We start from the raw sequence: 23238 nt of genomic DNA, 5'->3' as shown, positions 1-23238 counted from the left end.
AGTGGAGAGAGTATTTGAAAGTAGATTTCTGTTTTGAGTTTCCAAAGTGTTGTTAATAACAAAACTTCATTTAAAAAAAAAAATCAAAATCCTATTTAAAGCTGATCATTTTACCTTTAAACCAGTGATATGTCTTGCTTCTCAAAATATCTGTTGTGAAAGTTTTTAAAGATGTTTGCTACAATCATCTAATTATCAAATGAACTAACACACTTTGAGAAACTGAATATGTAATTACATAGTCAATGTGCTAATAAATAATACAAGCTCTTCTCCTGTTTCTGCTCCTATTGAAATCATTGGCAGAGCCCCCATTGATTTCAGTGGTGCAGGATCAAACTGCTAAAAGACGGAGAAACTATGTAATAATACGATACAAAGCTGTATGGAACCAACTACAGTGTCTTTCTTTATCAGTTGGGATATGGACTACAGCTGGGTATCTATCAAATATGACATTAATATCTTAAAGGGACATCGTTGGGTAGTTGAGGTCCAATTTTAGGGTTTTCCTGTGAGGATATGAAATTGATAAATATGTTTATAAATTGAAAACAGTAATTGAAAATAGCATTTCAACTCAACAGTGATCGCACCCAACCACTGCAGGGTTGTACTAGTGCATCATCAGAAGATGAAACTGACTATAAGGGAAAAAAATAAATTGATTAGTCCGGTCTGAATGCATTTTGCTCTAAAGGCAGTGAGATCCAGTGTTATCTTGATTCTGGTATTACATTTATCAAAACAAATATATCTTCCAATATTGATATTCTTATAAATTATTTTCTTTGGTCAGAATGCTTCCCTACATAGTCCATCTGAAAAAGGAAAAAAAAACCCCTAAAATCTTTCCATAGACTTACCCAGATACGCCTGAATATCTTAGGAATATCTGTCATGTTGTGTTAGCTTTTATTATTTTATCATCATCATTCTGGGACCAACATGGCTACAACTACACTGTATACGGCTTGTATTATGCTTTTTAAACGGTTATTACTTAGTACCATTTGAGGAATAAGGAAAGCAAAATAATGGTACATTCTCTTCTCTCACCTAAAACACAATACATTTAATAGCACTTTATCTGCCATCCACTCCGTACTCAATCTTAGTTTAAAACTGCAGATCATTTGTCTTGAAACAAAATTGTATAAGTGATCATCCCTTATATTACAGTGAAAAAATATGTACCAATATTTTCCTGTTAGATGGAGTATTGTCTGATGCTTCATATACAGATGCAACTGTGTGATATCTCCTTGTGGGACTGGATTGTTGACAGAAACAAAAGATGTGGTGTGCGAACAGAGGAATCTTCCAGTAAGATTTATAGTTTGTTTTTACAATATAAATACTTACAGGGCAAAAAAAAAAATGTATTTTGATTTTCTATTTGGAAGTCAATATGTTAGATTTCATACTTTATTGAATAACATGGACTTTGGTTATTAGGTCCTTTTCCCCCTTTCATTCAATCAGAATAACAGTAATTTAATAAAATGTGTGTAGTCTGTACCGGTGAGGTGTTTGTAGAAGAGACTTAAAGTTCACCCAGAAGTGAAGGGTGAAACTATGCATGAGAAATAGGACTAATCTGGAGAAGTAGAGCTGCTGTTGAGCAGGCCTGTCCCTTTTCAATGAGCAGTTTAGATTATGTAGATTTTGTTCCTTTTCCAGAACAATGTCAAAGTTGATCAGAATGAGCTATGTTCCAAAAACAGGTGTAATAATTCTTAATTGTGGTTGCTTTGTCTGTTAAACATTAGTTTTCAATGACAAGGAGATAGCTTAATAGTTGATTTCTCTAATGCAGTGGGGTTACAACGCAATTGAAAGCTTTAAAATTTGTTCTTGGAAAAATGAAAAACATCCTACAGCATTATTTTAATTGACCATAGTGGATTTAACATCTGGTCCCAATCAGAGGAGTTCTTAGATGGTGATGTCAGCAGGCTTCATTGACTGTTGATATCTAGAGGGACAGGTCTTTTAAGGACAGAGCATTAAAGATATGCTCTACCCCTTTCATAGTTAGTGTGAAAAGAAATCTACTTAACACAGGTTGTTCTATAGAACTGTAAATCTTGAAATGAAAAATGTGTCTTTAACTTGATGTCTTATCAGATCACTTTTGAGAACAAATTTTTTGTTATATTCTTTGCATGGAGTGAGATTTCCTACCTGCTTGGTTTTTATTTGTTTCCCCCTCCACCCTTCCCTCCCTACAACTAGTCTTTTTGGTCTCTTAAATTAAGCAAGATTGGGCCTGTTTGAGAATTGGATAGAAGAACTCCAGTATAATTTATTCTTAGTTTGAAAAAACATTGACAAAGACTCACACAAGAGGATGTTAATGAAACCAAGTAGTTATAGGGTGAAAGGTAAACTACAACCATTGGTTAGAAACTAAGAAACAAGAGTAGGAATAAATGATCACTTTTGAGTGTAGCAAAAGGTTAATATTGGGGAGCCTCAGAGTTCTGTACTAGGAGCAGTGTTTAATATATTTATAATCTAGAAAAAGAGTTGAACAAAATGAGGTGGCAAAATTTGTAGGTGACTGTTTAGGTTAGTCAAGGCTAGAGAAATCTGAAAACCTAAAAATGATACAAGAATAGGCAGTATGATAATAGGTGGGTTAGGCTCTATAAAGAATAGAGTATAAAATAATACAGAAAATATGCCATTATATTAAATTGGCATGCCCTTAGCTGGAATATTGTGTTCAGTTCTGGTCACTTGATCTCAAAGAGATATAGCAGAAATAAAAAGGGCTCAGTCAAGGACAGTGAAAATGACTGAAGGCACAGAAAGACCTCTGAATGAAGAGCGACTGAAAAAACAGATTATGTAGTTCAGAGATGAGACAAGTACGAAGGAACATGATAGGGATATACAGAATGATGAATGGTAGAAAGATGTCAGCCATTTTCAGCACCATCTTGTTGGAGCAGAGATCAGTGAGACAGGCACATCAGTGTTGAGAATTTCAAAGCCGTAACAGGGATTTAGCCATACCTCCTCCATGAATAATAGCGGATGTGAGGTTAAATCTCTTGCATTACTTTGAAACTCTTAACTCATGATTCTAGGAGAGAGAATAATCTCTTACCTGAAAGTTTTTCACTTTTATTCTTTCATACAACATTTTTGGATCCTGTTTAGGAACCAGAGGACCAGGAACTTTTATGATTTTAACTCCACAGGACATTTCAATCAAATCTAAAAGCAACCAATTTAACACCAATAAAAGTAAATACTTTTTTTTACAGAAGTCATAACTTTTGACAGTTTCCATAAGCTAATTATCATTGATGCTTAGTCAGATTCAGAAGAGAATTAGACATGCGAATAATGAGCACATTCACAATTAGATGAGAGAGAGAGAGGATATAAGCGGTCTTTCTTTAGAGCTCATACACCAGCCACTATCTTAAAGAAGAAATTTCCTATTTACACCATGGGAAATCACTTTTAACCTATGCTAATTTTATTTAGACTGTCTTCATGTTTGCAGATAAACTGACACACCATTTTACCATAGATTTATAAGGCATTTTAGTTTTAGCAAAATCAGCTGAAATAATTAAAAATTTTAAATTGTTTTAAGGTCCTTACCACCTTGTGGATGTCAGCTGGACATTAAAATTTTTTCAAGAGTTACTTGAAGGAGTATACTATATACACAGCAAGGGAGTCATGCATCGAGACATTAAAGTAAGTTGAAAAATTATCATTCGAGGATGCAGTGTGGCCTAGTGGATGGAGCACTGGACTTGTATTCAAAAGACCTGGGTTCTGTTATCAGCTTTGCCACTAGCATGTTGGGTGACCTTGGGCAACTTATTTCAGCTCTCTTTGCCTCAGTTTCCCCATGTGTAAAATGGAATAATGATACTGACTTCCTTTGAAAAATACCTTATAACTAGGTATTATTATTAAAGACAGGAAAGACCATTTGTGTTATGTAGGTGCTGATAGTGGCTCCATAGCTAAGGCTGAGCTGAGTTTTGCACTTAAAAAGAAGATTCAATCACTTCATGTATGAAGAATATACTGCACCATCCCCAAAATTACAGCACTTTATGTCAGAATGAAGATGCTGAAAATTTACAAGTAAACCTATAATTAATTAGAGTTAAAATTAATTAAAATAGGTTCTTTAAGAAATTTAGCACCGTTTGTCAGAATATTATATGTCCCAAATGATCTCAGGTTAGGCATTTTCTATCTATAAGGCTACGTTTTAGTCATGGGTATTTTTTAGTAAAAGTCATGGACAGGTCATGGGCAGTAAACAAACATTCACGGTCTGTGACCTGTCCATGACTTGTACTATATACCCCTAAATCTGGGGCATGGTGTGTGGGAGGTGTTGGCGGGGCTCGCAGGCTCCCTACCTGTCTCCACACCTCCCCGGAAGCAGCGACATCCCCCTCCCTCAGCTTCTAGGTAGAAGTGCAGCCATGCAACTCTGTGTGCTGCCTCTGTCCCCAGCACCAGCTCTTCAGCACCCATTGGTCAGGAGCCATGGCCAATGGGAGCTTTGGGGTCAGTGCCTGCAGATGGAGGCAGCGCGCAGAGTGCCAAGGCTGTGCCTCTGCCTAGGAGCTGAGGAATGTCATTGCTTCTGCGGAGCCCCCTGAAGTAAGCGCTGCCCCCAGCCCTCACCCCCTCCCGTGCTCCAGCACCCAGCCCTGAGCCCCCTCCTACACCCAAACTCCTGCTGCTGCTGGGGGCGGTGGCCCGAGACTGCCCCAGCAATGGCCGGTGTGGCTGGCCACGGGGCCACCTGAGCAGTTCAGGCAGCCCCTGGGCCAGCTGCACTGGCTTCTGCAGAAGTCCTGGAAAGTCACAGAGTCTGTGACCTCTGTGACAAACTCACAGCTTTATTTATCCAGCAGACGGATGAATCTTGAATAGACCTGATCCAATGGGTATCTTTTGAAACTACATTTTAGTATTAATGGTCATTTTTTTTTCTGTTTATTTTCCTTCAGACTCTGTTAAGGAAGAAAATTATTGTCTTCAGAGAAACTCACCAAAAATTGCTCTCTTTCCAAATGGTTATCTGCTATTGTTCTCAATGGCACTGAAGCCACATGCTGCCTTTAATCAAGATGGCCCCTGGTTCTATTCACCGTCTTCTCACAGTACACCTCCAGACCGCGTAAGGGTTCACCATTTTCCGTGAGGGCAGCTTGACTTTGTTCCCATTAAGAACAATGAGAGCCAAATTTTTAAAAAATCTAACAAATTAGAACTTTTGTCCTTACATCCTCCTGAGTAACCTTGATTGATGACAATAGATATAGTTATAAGATTATTGTTGACTAATTGGCTTTAATTATGAGAATTTGTAGAATATCTTGCTTGGTTTTTTCCTACTTAAACTGAAAACATAAGAAATAGACTGAATGTGTAATTTCCCCATCCCATTCTCTTGGAAGTTCATTGGCTGTCTTTCTAGATATTGTACTTAAAATCGTGATTACACATGAAAAGTATTAGGTGTTTAAAAAAAACCCTTGATTATTAAAATTACATTTGAGAGAAGTTAAGAGCTGATTCAAAACACACATACAGTATTAATATGCATCCCTGATTCATGTTTAATTTTTCATTACACAGTTTCAGGATCAGCAGTTTCTCAATTCACTTTCTCATGTAGGTGTGTGTCACTCCATATGTCACACACATTAATCAAATCTTCCAGAATCATTTATCTTTGTGACTGTTTAAGTCATGAGGTTTATTTACCAAAGTTGTGAGTAGTCCTGGTAGTTGTATACAGTATTCCACACAGTTACGGGAAGTTGTTTTTTCAAGCATTGTTTGTTGTTTTCCCCATATATTCTTCTGACAGTGATTTTGCAGATGTCCTGCAGAGACAACATGTTTTGTGATAATCTTATGAGAAAGTCTCTTTGTATTTGAAATTCTCGGAGCAGAAGTCCAGTGGGTAGATCTCCTTGATAATTGGTTAGCTTCAATGGGTATGAGAGGTTTAACAACTTATTTAACAGTGATATACATCTTAGATTTGACCTGTGTTGAAGAAACAGAAAAAGGGGAGATTGCCCTTGTCTTGTTAAAATGTTAACATCTGCATGGTAATCTACGAGGAGATCAACTATTTCTTTTCTTCCTCCCAAGCAAGCATCATGAATAGCTGCTCGTCCTTCACAATCTTGAGTATTTACTTTCGCTCCATTAATTAACAGTAAACGGATGCAATCTATATCAGCAGCTAAAACTGTGCCTGCTTTAGATGATGCAGTGCATACTGCAAGCTGAAGAGCAGTTTTTCCATAAGTTGGAAGAGTACAATTAATGTTTGCTCCACAGGTGATTAAAGTTTCTGTTACCTCCTTGTTCAAATGCTCTGCAGCAGTGTGAAGCACTGTCTTGCCAAACTCATCTCTGTCATCTATGTTGGCACCATTCTCAATTAGAATAGATATAGCTCGAGAGGCTCCAGAGTGTAAGGCTAAATGCAAGGAGCTGTGTTTGTAGTTACTATCCATTTCAGGGTCTGTTTGAACTCCCTTCTCACACAAGATACGAAGACATTCTTCTGCATTACTCTGTGTAATTGCCAGGTTTCTCTGAAGTCTGGTCAAGATGTCTGTCCCAGTTATATAAATATTTGGCCAGTGTAGTAGTAGCAGGTGAAGTGCTGTGTAACCTCTGTTATCTCTAAAATATAAAAATGTAATAAGTTAATTCTCTTAAGTTCAGTAAACATCAAGTGGCTTACGTAAAGGTATCAAAGTAAAACATTTTAAACAGCGAAAACAGTTTAGACTAGCATTGCTAAACTGGTAGGACATGACCTGGCAGTGGGTTCCATGCCATCAGTTGAGAGAATAGCAAAATCTCTGGGTCACTAAAACCTAGTAGCTGGGGTTGGTGACAGGCAGAACAGCTCCCTACTTACCCCGGCAGCCAGTCACAGAGTTGCTCCTCCGCTTCTCTCTTCCCTGCCTTAATTATGCTCAACTTTGGAGCTTGGGAAGGGAGAAGACTTCACAGCACCTAGGATCTTTGCTACCCCAGAGTTGAGCAAAGCGTGGGCATAAAGAGGAGTATGTTGGGAGGCAGGCAGAAACTCCTACTATACTCACGACCTAAATTCCACAATCCTTTGTGGTCAAAAGATTGTGGGATGGGATGATTCTTTGGCTGTTTTGTGAGTGGCACATCAAAAAAGGTTGGGAACCACTGTTTTACATTATTTATTATTTGGGACTAACCCATTTTTGTCCAGTCCTTTGTCTTTCCCGCTTTGTTTTCAGTTTGAGATATATCTGTTCTTCCTTCATTTATTTGTAGCCACAGTAGCTGGCAGTATAGTGAGCATATTCACATTTTCTACCCTAATTTGTGTACTGTGTCCATGTTATCCTGTGTCCCTTCAGTTATGTATTTCTGCATATGTTAAATGATCTAAAAATAAAAAAACTCCACATTCAAAATTATGACCTCCAGAGAACTTGCCACATAGTGTGGAAAATCCTGCACATCAACACCTGTAAAAAAAAATATAAGATCTTAATCACTAAGGGAGCCCTAAAATTATATTCCACTTTAATATGCAATTGTGCATATTCTTGACGGAGTGCAACGTGAGAGTGACTACAAATGCCCTACCTTATTTTTGGGTCAGCACCAGATTCCAGCAAACAACGCAAGCTCTTTTCTCTTCTGTGTTTGGCAGCTAAGTGAATTGGAAGAATAGACTGATCCTGTTTGGAACCAAAAATATGTATTTGTTAATATATTTCTGAGTTTTGTAATCTACAGTCTGACTTTGCTTGAAGGTGAATTAGTTTATCTAGTACAGTTTGTGACAAGCATGTGTTCGCTGGATAAGGTTAGGTGTAACCAGTCTTCCTTAGTCCCTTGATAAATGAGAGCAGAGGGAGGCATTTGCCTGAATAATGTTGGCATACTTGCTGTCTACATCTCAGATTGCAGAATTTGGTCCACTGAAGCATCAAACCAATAGCAGAATATGTTCTGCAGAATTTAGTTGCAAATAATACTTAAGAACCTTGTATTTTTTTTAAAAAAAAAAGAACTCTGATTTATCTGCCTATTGAACATTTAAATTTTAATATTAATTTACTTGAAAGAGCGTGGTCAAGTGTGTCCATAATTATAGTAGTTAAGGATTGAATATTAGAAATTTGATTATTTTTCTAGAGTTGGGCTTTTAAGATTTCTAATCATTCATTGTTTGAAAAAGATAAAATCAAGAAATTTGGGTCACCTAGTGTGTGTGTGTGTGTGTTAGATATAAAGCTGTGCATGTGCATCTGTCTGAGTCTAGTGAGCAGATGGGGTAAACGTACCATCCTGAAACTGTCAAAGACAGACTGCCTTCCTGGGATTTCAGTCAAGGTTGTTCCGTGAGCTGTATGTGTGTTTGTGCTACCTACAGATTTAGGAGTATGTTGACTTACATCTTACGCTTCTGCTTTTCTTATTATAAAGCAATAACGGTAACAATATTGTAATTAAAGAAGACTAGGAAGAAATATCCCCTGTCTGTCCATTTCTTCCCAAATAAGGATTTTAACTATTCACCTTTCTTGTTCTTAATAGTAGTTGTCTTCACCCCAATTCTTTCTGACAGTCTTGTAGTTTTCTTGGTAGTGTACACTATATCTTACAGATGCAGACTGAAATAACAGCATTTGTGTGTTCTTAGGAAGGCAGAGAAACCATCATCCAACAATGTTCCCTGTGTTTGCTTCTGACTTCTTGCTTTGTTTCAAGCTCCCCAATATGCTTGGGACAATCTTCCAATCAATACTGGCCAAAACATCCTTGGCAACACTTAGAAAGCCACTTAGATTGATACATACCATTTGAAATGCCCCCATCATGTTTTGTATTAATTCTATCTACTGTATTCACTTATATCCTCAGATACTGAGTTTTCTGTGGGCAGAATTTTTTACTTATTTGGCATGATGGTAAATTGCTACATAAATAATACCCTATTTTTAATATGAATGGGAAAGTTCATACATTTCTTATGGGTAGTACAGTAAATGAGTTCCAGGCTGACTATAGTAGTGCATTTGTGCTGTGTTCCTGTACATATCTGGTATGTTCTGACATCCCTTCCTAATTAAGACATTCCATGGAAAATGCCTGCCTTCTGTTTAATTGGAATTTATTGTAAAAATGCATAAAACACTGTCTTGGGGTGTTCCCCTGAGAGTCCCCTGAGGCCTTAACCACTCCAGGTCTCCATCACCACCACTGAATTTTATTGTATTTCATATTGACAGTGAGTCACCAGCTCCATTTGCTTCTAGGAAAGGATGCCGTAGCAGCAGCTAGTCCTGCCTACTTCTGCCTTCCTTAAGGCTCCCAACTCTTCCTCCTGTACTTCCTTCTTGTGTGCTTTTACAGGCCTAACTGCTGGGATTACTTCTACCTTGTTAGTCCCTTGGGAGTACCCCTACGTGGTTAATTAGCCACTGTCAAGTGCCTGTCTTTCAATTAGAGCTCAATTAATATAAATGACAGAGATAACTCCTGAGACAGCACATCCTGTTACAAACACACTGGCTAACTGGGAATCCTTTGTACTAACAGTTCATAATTAGAGGAAAAATAACACAGTTAAGCAATCTCTTTTTCATGATGCCCATATCTTTTTGGGGAGTTGATGCCTTACTCCACAGGGATACACACTACTATCTCATGATAGTATGTACAGGCTTAAATGATTGTTCAGGATAGAGCTGTGGCTAGGTAAACGATGAAAAGGAAGGGGACAGTATTAGTAAGGCTAGAAAAACTGGAGCTCTACTGACGGTTATCATTAATTCTATACTGTATTACACCCATATTTTTAACCCATTCATCTTACTCTTGGAAGCTTAATAGAGGTTTTTTTCACTGTTCAACATATGTATGGTTATCACATATGTGGCTTCTGACAACCTAGTCCAGTCTCTCCCATCTTCATCTGGCTTTTCATGTGGGAACTTTGTACCACAGCTTCCTTGCTGTTGGGAGTGATTTCTCTTAATTTATGCTTTGGGCTGGTCATGGGCATCAGGCAAACTGGGAGGTTTGCTAGTGAAATAAACCACTTGGCAGTGTGGGTGCAGCCAGAAAGTTGAGAGAAAGGCGGAGCTTCCTGACCCTTCCTCCTCGTAGCTGAGATTGAGAGTTTTTTGTGTAGATGTTCTTGTCGATTGTCTGGGTTTAAATTAAAACTCATACTTTACAATAATTTAATCAGTAGGATTGCAGAATACAAATTAATTAAAGAAAAAGGAAAGGAAAGGAGAGTATTGGCTGATTTTCTTCTATCACAGTCTTAGTACTCAATTGGCTTCTTATACTGCAGTAGCAGGGAGGAAAAAAGAGGGCCAGAATACAGCCTATATCTGAGAGCTTGAGCAAACAGGTACTGTGTGTAAGATTTCTGCTGGTCGGTGACTTCTGCAATACTTATGACAGAATTATTAATGATGAAGTGAGTGGCAGCTTTAACTCTGAATTTCACTGCTGTTAGTTTAGATGAACACTATCAAGTAGCCCTTGAGTTTGACAGGCACCAAAACTTAGCATATCTTAGAAATACCATTTTTAATACATTTCTTGATTCTGAAAAATATGACACAAACCAGTTACAGTGATAAAATTCCCATTTGTAAGTGGGGTCTCTACCAGCAAACCTAAGATGTTTTGTTTTTATGATCAGTCATTTTTTTAGAAGGTATAGCATTGAATTTCACAGATGTCTTGTAGCTAGTCTGTTAATTACTTGACCATACAATTGAGTCAAATCGCTGGGTCATAGTAAACTACTTTCTGAGATTGTGGAGCTTGTGGGATTTATTCTGCCTCATATATTTATGAATGGGGTTTTTTTATGGATGGAAAGTGAATGTCAGATGGCTTTGTTTCGGTCAGGAATTTTTAAAAAGAGGAGCCTAATTTCAGGCACTCATAAATCCATATTTTTAGACCCAAAATAAATAGTCTTGGTTATCAAGAGCTGAACACCCAGTAGGATCTAACCAGTCAAATATAGAGTTAGAAGCCCCCATTTTTTAATATTAACCTTGTGATGTTTTTAATTAATTAGTTGAGGAATTTATTTTGTGAATTTTAAATAGCATCTTAACTCTGTGGATTTAAAAATAATGATAATTTAGGTCAAATGGTTACCTGGATTGACAGTGTTCTTCTGCACTTAGAGTTATCCCAAACAATCAGTGGTTCATTGACAGGTTGGTGTGCTAGTAAAGCTTTAATGTTGGTGCTGTCATCTTTCATTATTGCTTCATATAGTTTTGCTTGGAGTGGCTTAAATCCCTTCCGCCTACAGGAAGAAAGGGAGTAAGTGAAAGGATCAGAGTCAGTTGTGGGTGTGCTGGCTCCCTTGGTTATGTTACCCATGGTAAGATAAATTTAGTTTGTAGTGAGAATACATGGCCCAAAGAAAAGGCAGAATTTTGGACTCTGCCATGGGAACTGTATCACTCTTTGTGATGTTGCAAGATGTCTGGTTCTAGAACAGATTTGAAGTCTGGTTTTAAAGTTACAACTACCAGCAGAATACTAATTGATATTTGTCTGCTTCATATGTTTGTCGGACATAATTATTGTGATGTATTTTTAAGTATATAACATTCCCTCAGTGCTTGTGTAACATTTTAGAGTTGCTATAAAATAATCAAGATAATAAATGTGGACAATGCATTAAATCATTCACGGCTCCACCCCCTCACCCCAACCAGGGCAGGATTATTTTGTATAGTTCATTTATCAAGCAATAGGGTTTTTACTTCCCTTTTGGGGAATTGTATTGCATCCTAATACATTTCACTGTGGAGATTATTTTCTGGTATGCAGCCTAAATTTTCTATTAAATTTCATACCATACTCTTCTAACACACTAAATAATTCTCCTTTCTTGGTTTAGTTTGCAGGTATTTTAATTTTTTTTTAGCATTTTCTATCTTAATGGTCATATAGCCAAATTTAAATTTAACATATTAAGATATTTTAATCTTTCTTCATATATCAATACTTTCTGCCTCCTAATCCCTTGTGCTCTTTGCTAGACTCTTTGCAATTTATCAGTGTATTTCTGATAATGAGTTACCCAGAATTGAATGTCCTATTGGAGATGTGGTCACTAGAGCCATTTGGAGAAGAGGAACTGTTATGTTATGCTTCAGTATAGAGAGTCCACTTTTTTTTTTTGTTTGCTGCCCTATCATACATTAAATGGTCTAAATTTGCTGTGCACTATCATGCTAGATCTCTGTTTGTCAGATTTCCCCCTCCTGTTAAAGATCAGTTTAATATTATTTCCCCTCAAGTCTGTAAGCTTGTATTTTTTCCAATGTTAATTCTTGTTTTGTTATTCTTTGCCCATGTTTCTTTTCTCTCTAGAGCCTCTGGTGTTGTATGTCTGCCTCCACTGGTGTTTGCATCATCATCTGATATAACACCACCTGTGAATTTCATTTTTGCTCTCTTTTACTAGGTCGTTAATGCAGATGTTAAATAATTAGTAATTAACTATTATAGGTGTTGTTCGGTTTTATCATCCTGAAGACTAGAAGGAATATTACAATTTGTGGAACTTAAATAGAGAAACGTTACTTCAGAATACTAAAAAAAACATTTTTTTTAAAGTAAGAGATTGATACAGTCTATTTTTGTAGCCCAGAAATGTTTTTCTACATGGATCAGACCACCATGTGAAAATAGGAGATTTCGGACTGGCTTGCAGAGATATTATACAGGAAAACCCAAACCACTGGTTAACAACAGAGAAGATAAATGGTAATTAAAAAAACACATTAGGTTTTCAATTAAAAAATTAGCTATGCATTATTGAAAGGATTGTTTAAATCATTATCAATTTTTATAAATGAAACTGGAGACACTGAAGCAATTTAAATTCAGTTTCTTTTTTGTAGGACTAAAACATACTTCAGGAGTCGGTACTTGTCTGTATGCTTCACCTGAACAGTTGCAAGGATCTCACTATGATTTCAAGGTAGTGACAATTGTTTTTTCCTATAGAGTTTTAAAAATACTTTAGTGTGAAGTACTATCTGCCAAGCGTTTGTTATTTTGATGTACTTTCTTTAGGTTAACAGCGTGATTACCTTTGTCTTTGCTCCTTAAATACATCTTTTTCAAGAAATCATATGGCTTTGAATCTTTTCAGAGCTTAATTTTAAGATTAACATTTCTCTAAAAAGAAAAGATTTAAAAATGAATGACTTAAATGTAATGAAACAAATGTATACTTGTTTTTAAAAGAAATGCTTGTTAGGGAGTAGAAACAAAACTCTAGGCCTCCTGCTGGGCAGTTACACTGTTACTCTGAAAACTGTAGCTAGTAAAGTTTCCTCATTACTGGCTGACACCAAGGTTTCAGTTCTGCCTTTTTGTTGTGCACCTCCTGTGATGAGGTTGTTAATGTGTATGCTAAGACTTTCTTTAGCAAAGTGCCAGTCTGTTAACCTTTAGGATGCTGTGTTCAACACCTGATATTGTTTCCTAGAAACTGTGTACGCTGAAAATTTTATTTTGAATATAAATGTAACTGTAGACCTTTTTCCCCTTTTCCAGTCAGACATGTACAGTGTGGGTGTAATTCTTCTAGAACTTTTTCAGCCATTTGGAACAGAAATGGAAAGAACCAAAATTCTGACAAGTTTAAGAAATGGCCATGTTCCTAGTTCTTTTAGCAGCAAATGGCCAGTACAAACCAAGTATGTTAAGTTGCTAACCAGTGAGATGTCATCACAGAGACCAACTGCTGCTCAGCTTCTTGAAAGTGAACTGTTTCATAATACAGAAAATGTAAGTTATTTTAGTGCAGGATAAAGAAAACATACAGCTGAAAAAATGCATTTATGTAAGAGGAACATAAAAAATTGCATTGTGCTGACAGAGCTTTGTTCTCCCTCTGCCTGTTTGCATGCCCTTGTTGCTATTTTTACAACTTAAGGATGGTTTGAATGATGGAACAAATGTAGTGCTTTTCTGATTACTGTGCTTAAGACCACTGCATGAGAATGGAGTGTTACACCAGTGTTTCTAATCTTGTTGGTTTCGAAATATAAAGTTTTACTAATTAACATGCAACAATGAAAATAAGTTAACATATACAAGGTTTTGTTAGTTTTATCTGTTTTGCCGAAGGCATAATTTTTCAGGATTTTCACTCTTGTGCTTCTACCACAAAGCCTATCAGGAGATCCCTTACCACTTTAAGAAAAGGAGTACTTGTGGCACCTTAGAGACTAACCAATTTATTTGGGCATAAGCTTTCGTGAGCTACAGCTTACTTTATCGGATGCAAAGCTTATGCTCAAATAAATTGGTTAGTTTCTAAGGTGCCACAAGTACTCCTTTTCTTTTTGCGAATACAGACTAACAGGGCTGTTACTCTGAAACTTACGACTTTCGAATTTTGATCTTTTGAGTCACTGCTATGCTGGTTCAAGGGCTGTGCTCTAACCTCAGAACGTTTCAGTCATCTCCCTTTAAAACAGTGGTCCCCAAACTGTGGGATGTTTTCCCCCACTCTCCCCCAGGGGCATGCAAAGGTTGGGGAGGGCATGTGGCAAGGCTCAAGTTAGCCCCCATAGGAGTGGGGAGGGAGCGCCACTCACACCTGCTCTAGCTCCTCCCCCATGCCCAGTTCAGCCCCCAGCTCTGCCAACTGTCAGGGGTGCTGGAACAATTTGGATAGTGAGTGTGCTGAGAGCTATTAAACCAAACTGTAAATCTTGTATATAATGGAAACCACTTTTAGCTGGGGGTGCAGCAGCACCAGCTCCAGCACCTATGCCAGCTGTGCAGTAATGGGAGGGGGAATGTGGACAGATTCCATTACAGGGAGCAGGTGGCACGTGACAGGAAAAGTTCAGACACGACTGCAAGACATAAGCCACTTGGTATTGTAGCAGAAGGAAAAATCCATCCCCTAGTGCTGTAGCTAACAAATGTCTGCTACTGCCATCCCTATCATCAGTGAAACTTGTATTTCTTCTGTCTGTGGAGTAAGTTAAATTTTCAAGGGGGAAAACATTTAGTTGGCTTGGTGTATTAGCTAGTGGCAAGCAAATTTAAGAGGGATTCTTCCAATATGACTTTTCTTAAACTGTCTTTTGCTTTCAGGTTATTTGTAGTCTACAGCAGAAGGTGATGCAGCAAGAGGAAGAAATTGAAAAGCTTAAGGAGAAAATAAAATTGCTTTCAAGAGAAAAAGAGAGAGAAGATAGGCACAAGAGGCTTGGTTCTCCAGTTTAAGTAGAGTATCAGACTGTATATACATGAGTAGCTCAGTAAAACCTATACAATTATGTAAAATTTTTTATATAAATGTCAAAACAGCTGTCCTGTGTCTGTACTTTAATGGTATTTGTCTTTCAGGCATAATTTAGTTATGCCCTGTCAGATGTGGTTTCTCTGTCATTTCACCTGTTACTGTAAGGTCACTTCTGGAGGTGTAGTACAGATTGACAGAGCCAGAAGAGTACTCAGAAGTCACCTATTACAGGACAGGCCCAACAAAGAAAATAACAGAACACCACTAGTCATCACCTTCAGCCCCCAACTAAAACCTCTCCAATGCATCATCAAGGATCTACAACCTATCCTGAAGGACGACCCATCACTCTCACAGATCTTGGGAGGCAGGCCAGTCCTTGCTTACAGACAGCCCCCCAACCTGAAGCAAATAGTCACCAGCAACCATACAACAGAACCACTAACCCAGGAACCTATCCTTGCAACAAAGCCCGTTGCCAACTGTGTCCACATATCTATTCAGGGGACACCATCATAGGGCCTAATAACATCAGCCATACTATCAGAGGCTCGTTCACCTGCACATCTACTGATGTGATATATGCCATCATGTGCCAGCAATGCCCCTCTGCCATGTACATTGGTCAAACTGGACAGTCTCTACGTAAAAGAATAAATGGACACAAATCAGACGTCAAGAATTATAACATTCAAAAACCAGTTGGAGAACACTTCAATCTCTTTGGTCACTCCATTAGACCTAAAAGTTGCAATTCTTCAACAAAAAAAACACTTCAAAACCAGACTCCAACGAGAGACTGCTGAATTGGAATGAATTTAATTTGCAAACTGGATACAATTAACTTAGGCTTGAATAAAGACTGGGAGTGGATGGGTCATTACACAAAGTAAAACTATTTCCCCATGTTTATTACCCCCCTCCCCCACTGTTCCTCAGATGTTCTTGTCAACTGCTGGAAATGGCCCACCTTGATTATCACTACAAAAGGTCTGTTCCCCCCTGCTCTCCTGCTGGTAATAGCTCACCTTAAGTGATCACTCTTGTTATAGTGTATGGTAACACCCATTGTTTCATGTTCTCTATGTATATAAATCTCCCCACTGTATTTTCCACTGAATGCATCCGATGAAGTGAGCTGTAGCTCACGAAAGCTTATGCTCAAATAAATTGGTTAGTCTTTAAGGAGCCACTAGTACTCCTTTTCTTTTTGCGAATACAGATTAACACGGCTGCTACTCTGAAATTTATAAATTACATGTCATGCTTCTTTATAAGATGTAAATGTTAAGTACATTTGTCTATGTAGTTGGTAGAGGGAATTCTGAACACAAAACACTCCAAAATTAGCTTGCTAGAATGCATCACTGGGTTGTGGGGCTGCCTGGGCACTGCAACCTGGTGTAAGGGGTCACAGCCTTGCTCAGGCTTGGCCTAACCGTGCCTCCATCATGATGCGGGGAGCTAACTGGGCCAAAGTTTGAGTGGCACTGTGACCCTCTGTGCCAGGTCAATTGCCACTGACATGGATTTGGCCACACTGCCACAAAGCTGAGCTATGCCCAAGTTTTAGTTAGGAGTATATAGTAAAAGTCATGGAGAGGTCACAAATGTAGCCTTAGTTATTGGTATTCTCCATTAAGTAGTAGCTCCCCACTGTACCCTTTCCCCCTAGTGGGTTACTATCCATTCTAGCCCCCTGCCCCCCCATAGGCACTGTGACTGGAGCTGTTTTTTAGTGGCCTCTGATCACACACCTCTCCCCAGTTGCCAGTGCAGGGGAGTGCCTAATGTTTACATCTTAGCATTTTAGCTCTAAGCCTCCTAGATCTCTGTGCAGGATAGCTTGGGGTCAAAACATGCCCTCAACACTTACAACCACTAGTCTAACATACAGCTCTGGCACCACAGGCTATTGTGTTTATTTTAATCTCATACAAATAAGATTACAAGCAAAAGGCAACTGTGATGTCTTTATTGGTATAAGATTTTACAATTGATCAAAGACTTCAAAAAACAATCTCACTAAAATACATTTTAGACGAGACTTTCACAGCAGGCATGAGGTGGAATAAAACTACAGAATACCTCTTTGAAGAGTGCAAACTCATTTTAATAGTTTAAGGGCACTGTTGAAAGGTACCAAATTCTCACAAGACTTCATCCATTTCTGTACATTGGCTGGGACAGCATTAGAGCTACTTGTCTGCTGAAGTGCACACCACGCCACGATGTCTGCTACAGTGAGTTCATTTCCCCCCAGCCAGGATGTCTTGCCAAGGGTGGTGTTCATGGAGCGTAAGACTGCTGCTTTTTCTTTATTGCTACCTTCCTTCAGCTGGAAGATGGCTGTATCCACCCAACTGTCTATCAGAGTTGAAGTGATTACATTATGCTTCTGGCCAAATAAGGAGAACAAAAATCTAGCAATATTTCCTTCTCCTTCAATGGGACACATGGTTTGAATGCTGAACTTCATCTGGGGCTTGGGAACTGAAATTAAGACAAAAATAAGAACACTTGGCATCACAAATGTTTACATTACATATAGGGAGAAGGTTCATTAGTAGTAGAGGCAGGGTTGCTAGTGCTGCTTATTAAAGTTTTCCCTAGAAGACCCTTTTTTCAGTTATTTATAACTGGCCCTGTTGGGTTGAAGTTTTCCATTCTAGGTGTCTGTCTCAGTCTCAAGGTTTTTTTGTTTTTTTTAAAAAACACATTTGAGCTGTTTCCAAGAATGAGTCTAGGAAAAAATACCTTTTGCTTCTGTTAAGTTCAGCCTACCTTTTCAGGAAGAAGTTCTAGCACCACCTCCTTCCTCCACTGCCCAATACTATGGAGCAGGGCCCTGAAGTTTGGGAAAGAGGAGGGCTTTTGCTGTGATAATACATCCAAATTTGGCCAAGCTCTAAGCCTTTAAAAAAATCAGTTTCCACATGCTCAGTAGGGACTTAGATTTTAACAGCTAAATTCCTTGAAGATTCTGTTCTCAGTGGGCATGCTGCCATTTGAGGCTGAGCAGAACTTTCCCTGTAGTGAATTCTGGACTGTGCTAGGTCCAGGAAACTGCTTAAGAGCAGGTACCTAACTCTCTAATGCTTTCCGTGATTCATTGGGCCTAGGCAATGTGGAGGTGACAGTTGGTTGATTCCAACAAAGAGTGCCAAGGGCTAGGAGAGGAGTCTTTTTGCCCACTAGACTCCACTCCACAGAGCCTGGAATGAAACCCAGCGTGCTTGAGTGTCAACAAATATCTGTGCAGCTTTCAGACAAAGTGTACCCCACTCTCAGGCTGGTACACAGAGGATACCTACTACTTCTATCAGTTACTCCATAAACTCCAGGGGCAGAGGTCTGTGAGGGTTCCCGCTCTACTGATGAATAATGCATGGATTCAAGATGATGCTATCCAACAGAATTTGTTTTCAGGGGTTATTTGTGTATACCTTTCTTGCTTTTTGAATATTGCAACCTTAATTCAGCCAACTTGTGTATATATATTATGGTAGTCTTTAATTATATATGTATAATTTAATTATATGATCACACTTTTCCCCACAGGATCCCTGCTTCATTCAGTACTCTGAGCAGCTCTTCAATATTGCTTTCTTATTGCTCAATGCATGGCCCCATGCCTGCCTTACTGCATGCTATTCAAGAACTGCTTTTAAAAAAAGAATGATTCATTTCCTTTTGAGCTTTCCCATGGTGCTTACCACTATAATATTGGAGTGCCTTCCCAAATCAATTTATTTTAACAACCCTGTGGCACCTTAGAGACTAACAAATTTATTAGAGCATAAGCTTTCGTGGGCTACAGCTTACTTCGTTGGATGCATAGAATGGAACATATAGTAAGAAGATAGATATATGCACACACATACAGAGAAGGTGGAAGTTGCTATACAAACTATAAGAGGCAAATTACAAAATCACTTTAAACAAAAAAAATTCTGCTCACCTGCTCTATTAAAGGATCTTTCATGCATGCTCAAGAGCAGCACTCAACTCAAGCCTACTCCTTCCTCACTTTTCTGTGTACACACCTGCCTCTGCTATTTCATCTTTGTTGCTGCTGTTACTGGTATATAGGGTTGCCAGCTGTCTAATCGCAAAAACCCAAATACCCTTGCCCCACCCCTGCCTTGAGGCCATGCTCCTGTCCCATCCCTTCTCTGAGTCCCTGCCCCCATTCACTCCATCCTCCCCTCCCTCCATCACTCGCTCTCCCCCACTCTCACTCACTTGCACCAGGCTAGGGAAGGGGGCTAAGGTGTGGGAGGGAGCCTGGGCTTTAGGAGGGAGTTTGGATGCAGGAGGAGGTGTGGGGTCAGGCTCTGGGAGGGAGTTTGGTAGGTCTGCTGAAACAGTTTGCATAGTGGGGGTGTTGAGAGTCATTGAACCAAACTAAACCCTGTATATAATGTATATAATGCAGCAGCACCCCCAACACTACTAGTTCCAGCACCTATGGAGTTTGGGTGAGGGAGGGGGTGTGGGGTCAGGCTCTGGGAGGAAGTTTGGGTGCAGGCTCTAGGCTGGGGCAGGGGATTGGGGTGCAGGAAGAGGTCAGGGGGTCAGAGCTTACCTCGGGCGGCTCCCAAAAGTGACCAGCACATCCTTCTAGCAGTGGGTCTCCGCAAGCAGCGTCCCTACAGCTCCCATTGGCTACAGTTCCTGGCCAGTGGGAGCTGCGGAGTCAGCACTTGGGGCGGGGGTAGCACGCAGAGACCCCCTGCCCTCCCCCAAACCCAGGGGTACAGGAATGGTGCCAGCTGCTTCCTGGAGCAGTGCACAGCCACGGCAGGTAGGGAGCCTGCCTTATCCCTGCTGCCGTGCCAGACTGTTAGTGCCCAAAATCTTCCGGTTTGGCTGAAGTAGCCTCCGGAGATCAAGTGTGATACCAGGAGACTCCTGACGAAACCAGGAGGGTTGGCACCCCTACATTTCTTTCCTAGCTGAGGAAGAGCATGCTCGTGGAAGCTCCTTCCAGAGCAGCAGATGAGGGATACACCTGAACAACACACATTTGAGCATACACAAACTGCTGTCAAAAGGAAACACAGAAAAAAGGCTCTGATAGTTCTCTTTTAGTAACCCTAGGAATTACTTGTAGCAATAGTAGGTACAAAATTCACATGGAAGTGTGATTTTTCAAATTGAATGACCTTTTAAATGCTGTGTTCATCTGAAGCAAGTGCTTGAAATTAGAACTATTTAACCATTTGCAAGCCAACACTCCCCTTCTGTAAATTAGATGCTGTTCTTACCATTCTTCCAAATGAGAGTGAAGCCCAACTGGTACTCGTGACGTGATTGTTTCCTAGTCTGCTCACCAAAGCATTTCAAGAGGTTTTCTGGCACACATTTCACTGATGAGTGTGTATGAACAGCTGATAAAATCTTATAACGCTCACACAGCAGACTGTGCAGTACTAACAGTGACAATGGAGGTTGAGAAGGGTTTGCATTGATCACAATATCTCTCAGAGCATCATAATCCTGCACCAAAAGTAAATAATATTTAGCAGATATTAATGTGTAACTCCTCATTGCACTGCAGAGACATTCAATAAGTACATTTTGGTGTGGAACAAGAAATTTATCAGGCCATGTAGTTGTATATCGTAAACCTTATAGCATTCCATTTATTTTTTAACATTTACAATATCTGCTTAAGTAACTTCCTTACCAAAGAGTAATATTTCTAAAATAAAAAACACAGTGCTCATTATGAGTCAAAACCTGGTTCTAGCTGAAGTCCAAGGTAAAGAGTCCATTAACTTCAGCAGAACTAAGATTTAGTGCCATGGCCATAATTTCAAGATCAACTAGTCCAGCTTACAGTTCTGTGATCCGGAGGTTTCAAATAACCCAAACTGAACAGATTTTATTTTAAAGAGCAGTAGTAGGTCTTTGTACATATCAGTTTTGAGTATCTCAAATTTTACTTAGCCTGCAGTTTTTTACCCTTCTTATTCAAACCTGGATGCAAAGCAAATTAACTACTGATCAGAGACCTCTTCATGAAAGGTAATTCATTCACTGGACACAAGTATATTGATAATATACCAATCTGGACTTGCCTTCCCAAGCATTGAATCTAGGTCTGCTGTGTTTGCAGTCAAAGGAGCACATTCATCAGCTTGGATTATATTCGTTACATCAAAGTCGGCATCTGGTGTCTGTATCATTTTTGAGAGCCCATCGACAGCAGTTTTAAGTTCATACAAGCGTTTTAAGATCTCTTCTTGGCGGGATTCAAGTGCTAGAAGTGATGGGTCAACCTCTTCCTAGAGGGAAAGAATTAGATTAAATTAATTTTCACTCAAATCCAATACATCAATACAATTAATGTGTATCATTGAACGAACTGTGCACAAGTCTCATACGAATTTATGTTGACACTAGTCACATCAAACCTTTCATTTCAACACACTATGGAGAAGTTTTAAAAATATCCTAAAGATGTCAGGGAAACAGAAAGGTCAGGCAACTGGAAAGGAAGAGCTGGAACTTTTGGCACCCAGGTAGGCAAGCTGGTTTGAGACTGTGCGTAAAGAACATAAAATTGATGTCTGCTAAAATAATCAGCAAATAGTTGACAATGTTGACATTTATACTGCCATATTTAGGTTTTGAGTAGATAATCCATTAAGATGCATAGGGAATTAACATCTCTCAAAAATATTGTTGCAGACTGGTACCAAACTCAGGACATTTATGCTCAAATAAATTGGTTAGTCTCTAAGGTGCCACAAGTACTCCTTTTCTTTTTTCAGGATAACAATGCTATCACCTTACATTTGATTCACATTCTATGGTTACCTTCACAGCCATAAAGGCAAGACACAACATCTTAATTTCAAAAAATAAAACAGACTCTGAAACACCCTTCCACGAAGAGAGATGGAGTCCAGGCCAAGGAACCCCGAAGGCTTTGCCTATGACTCTCTGTGGCCCCAAGAAAGACGTTTTACCTTCTTGTCTCAGTTTCCCCACTAGTAAAACAGAGACTAGTAAGATCCGCAGAGGGCTTTGAGAGTACAGGTCCCACAACATTCAGCGTTCACACAGTCAGACCCCGTGCGACTACGGGCAGGCAAACTTCACTGCTGACAAAGGAGGCGCGGCGTTATCAAGACGCTGCAGAGCACGCAGCCGGGCAGGCCGGGACAGAGCTCCACCAGACGAAGGTTTCCCGGAAGTGGCCACACAAAGCAACGGTTGGCTTCCCCCAGTGCAGAAACTGAGGAGACCCCCTCCCCACCCCCGGGCTCGAGGGTTCCGCGGGCTGCCTGGATTCTCGCCCCCGCCCCCACAACGGAGACGGGTCCCTCCCTGCGGGGAAGACTCCACAGGGCCCGGCTCCAGGGGCCGCTTAGACCCTTCCCGGGAGGAAGCGGGCCGGCCTCACCGGGGACAGGGGCAGGACGAGGGACCGCTCCCTCTCGGCGCAGGGGCAGGCAGTCGCCATGGCTGCCACCCGCCCCAGCCTAGAAGAAGCCCACCCCCCGCCGCTCCCCGCAAGGAGGCCTCCATTCCGCTCGCGTGCGGCGGCCGCGCTCCTCAGGAGCCCTCCTCCCGCTCGGCTCCTACCTGGTGCAGTGGCGCAGCGGCCGCCGGGCCGCGGTGCAGGTTCTGCATCGGGTACATACAGGTGGGGAGCTGCTCGGCCCGCACCGCCCCGGGCGCCCCGTGAAAGGGCCTCACCTTGTACATGGGCATCGCGACAGCCCCGCACCTGGCCCGCCTGACTGAGTCAATCACTCTACGCCGCCACCGCAGCAGGCACCGGCCCAGAAGCTGCCCGCCCACCTCAACCTGGCCTCCATTGGGCCACGGACAAGTCCCTCACACCAAAGCACAAGCTATTGGTCCAACTAGAACCC

General features: G+C 40.2%; 3 protein-coding genes across 6 annotated transcripts in view; 1 reads left to right on the top strand and 2 right to left on the bottom strand.

Moving 5' to 3' along the window:
- EIF2AK1 (eukaryotic translation initiation factor 2 alpha kinase 1) overlaps positions 1-16531 on the top strand; it is a 37882-nt gene extending 21351 nt beyond the window's left edge. Inside the window, exons 10-15 of one of the 2 annotated variants that reach the window (XM_073362155.2) lie at positions 1215-1326; positions 3617-3723; positions 12720-12840; positions 12978-13057; positions 13639-13872; positions 15196-16531. In XM_073362155.2, coding sequence (XP_073218256.1) covers positions 1215-1326; positions 3617-3723; positions 12720-12840; positions 12978-13057; positions 13639-13872; positions 15196-15327 — 786 coding nt within the window. In that variant the 3' untranslated portion in view covers positions 15328-16531. The remainder of the gene's footprint in view (positions 1-1214; positions 1327-3616; positions 3724-12719; positions 12841-12977; positions 13058-13638; positions 13873-15195) is intronic. The other variant, XM_073362157.2, reaches the window with a different exon arrangement.
- On the bottom strand, positions 5567-12959 carry ANKRD61 (ankyrin repeat domain 61). Its single transcript, XM_073362162.2, has 3 exons — positions 11212-12959; positions 7660-7754; positions 5567-6705 (listed from the first exon to the last, which is right to left on the bottom strand). Exons 1-3 carry the CDS (start codon positions 11440-11442, stop codon positions 5763-5765), a joined length of 1269 nt encoding a protein of 422 aa, XP_073218263.1. The 5' UTR covers positions 11443-12959; the 3' UTR covers positions 5567-5762.
- Positions 16532-17299: 768 nt separating the features above from the next.
- On the bottom strand, positions 17300-23176 carry AIMP2 (aminoacyl tRNA synthetase complex interacting multifunctional protein 2). 3 transcript variants are annotated; one of them, XM_073362167.2, is made up of 5 exons: positions 23060-23169; positions 22327-22461; positions 21433-21639; positions 20617-20848; positions 17300-17839 (listed from the first exon to the last, which is right to left on the bottom strand). In XM_073362167.2, the coding sequence occupies exons 3-5, from the start codon at positions 21538-21540 to the stop codon at positions 17454-17456; spliced, it is 726 nt and encodes a 241-aa protein (XP_073218268.1). In that variant the 5' UTR covers positions 21541-21639; positions 22327-22461; positions 23060-23169; the 3' UTR covers positions 17300-17453. The 3 variants fall into 3 exon arrangements, with proteins under 3 accessions (XP_073218268.1, XP_073218267.1, XP_073218266.1); XM_073362166.2 differs by lacking the exon at positions 22327-22461 and having other exon boundaries at positions 23060-23176; XM_073362165.2 differs by lacking the exon at positions 22327-22461 and having other exon boundaries at positions 22946-23171.
- Between the last annotated feature and the right edge of the window lie 62 nt (positions 23177-23238).

This window comes from Lepidochelys kempii, chromosome 10 (genome assembly GCF_965140285.1).
Source record: "Lepidochelys kempii isolate rLepKem1 chromosome 10, rLepKem1.hap1, whole genome shotgun sequence".
NCBI lineage: Eukaryota > Metazoa > Chordata > Testudines > Cheloniidae > Lepidochelys > Lepidochelys kempii.
This window is presented reverse-complemented; position numbering and strand designations above follow the sequence as displayed.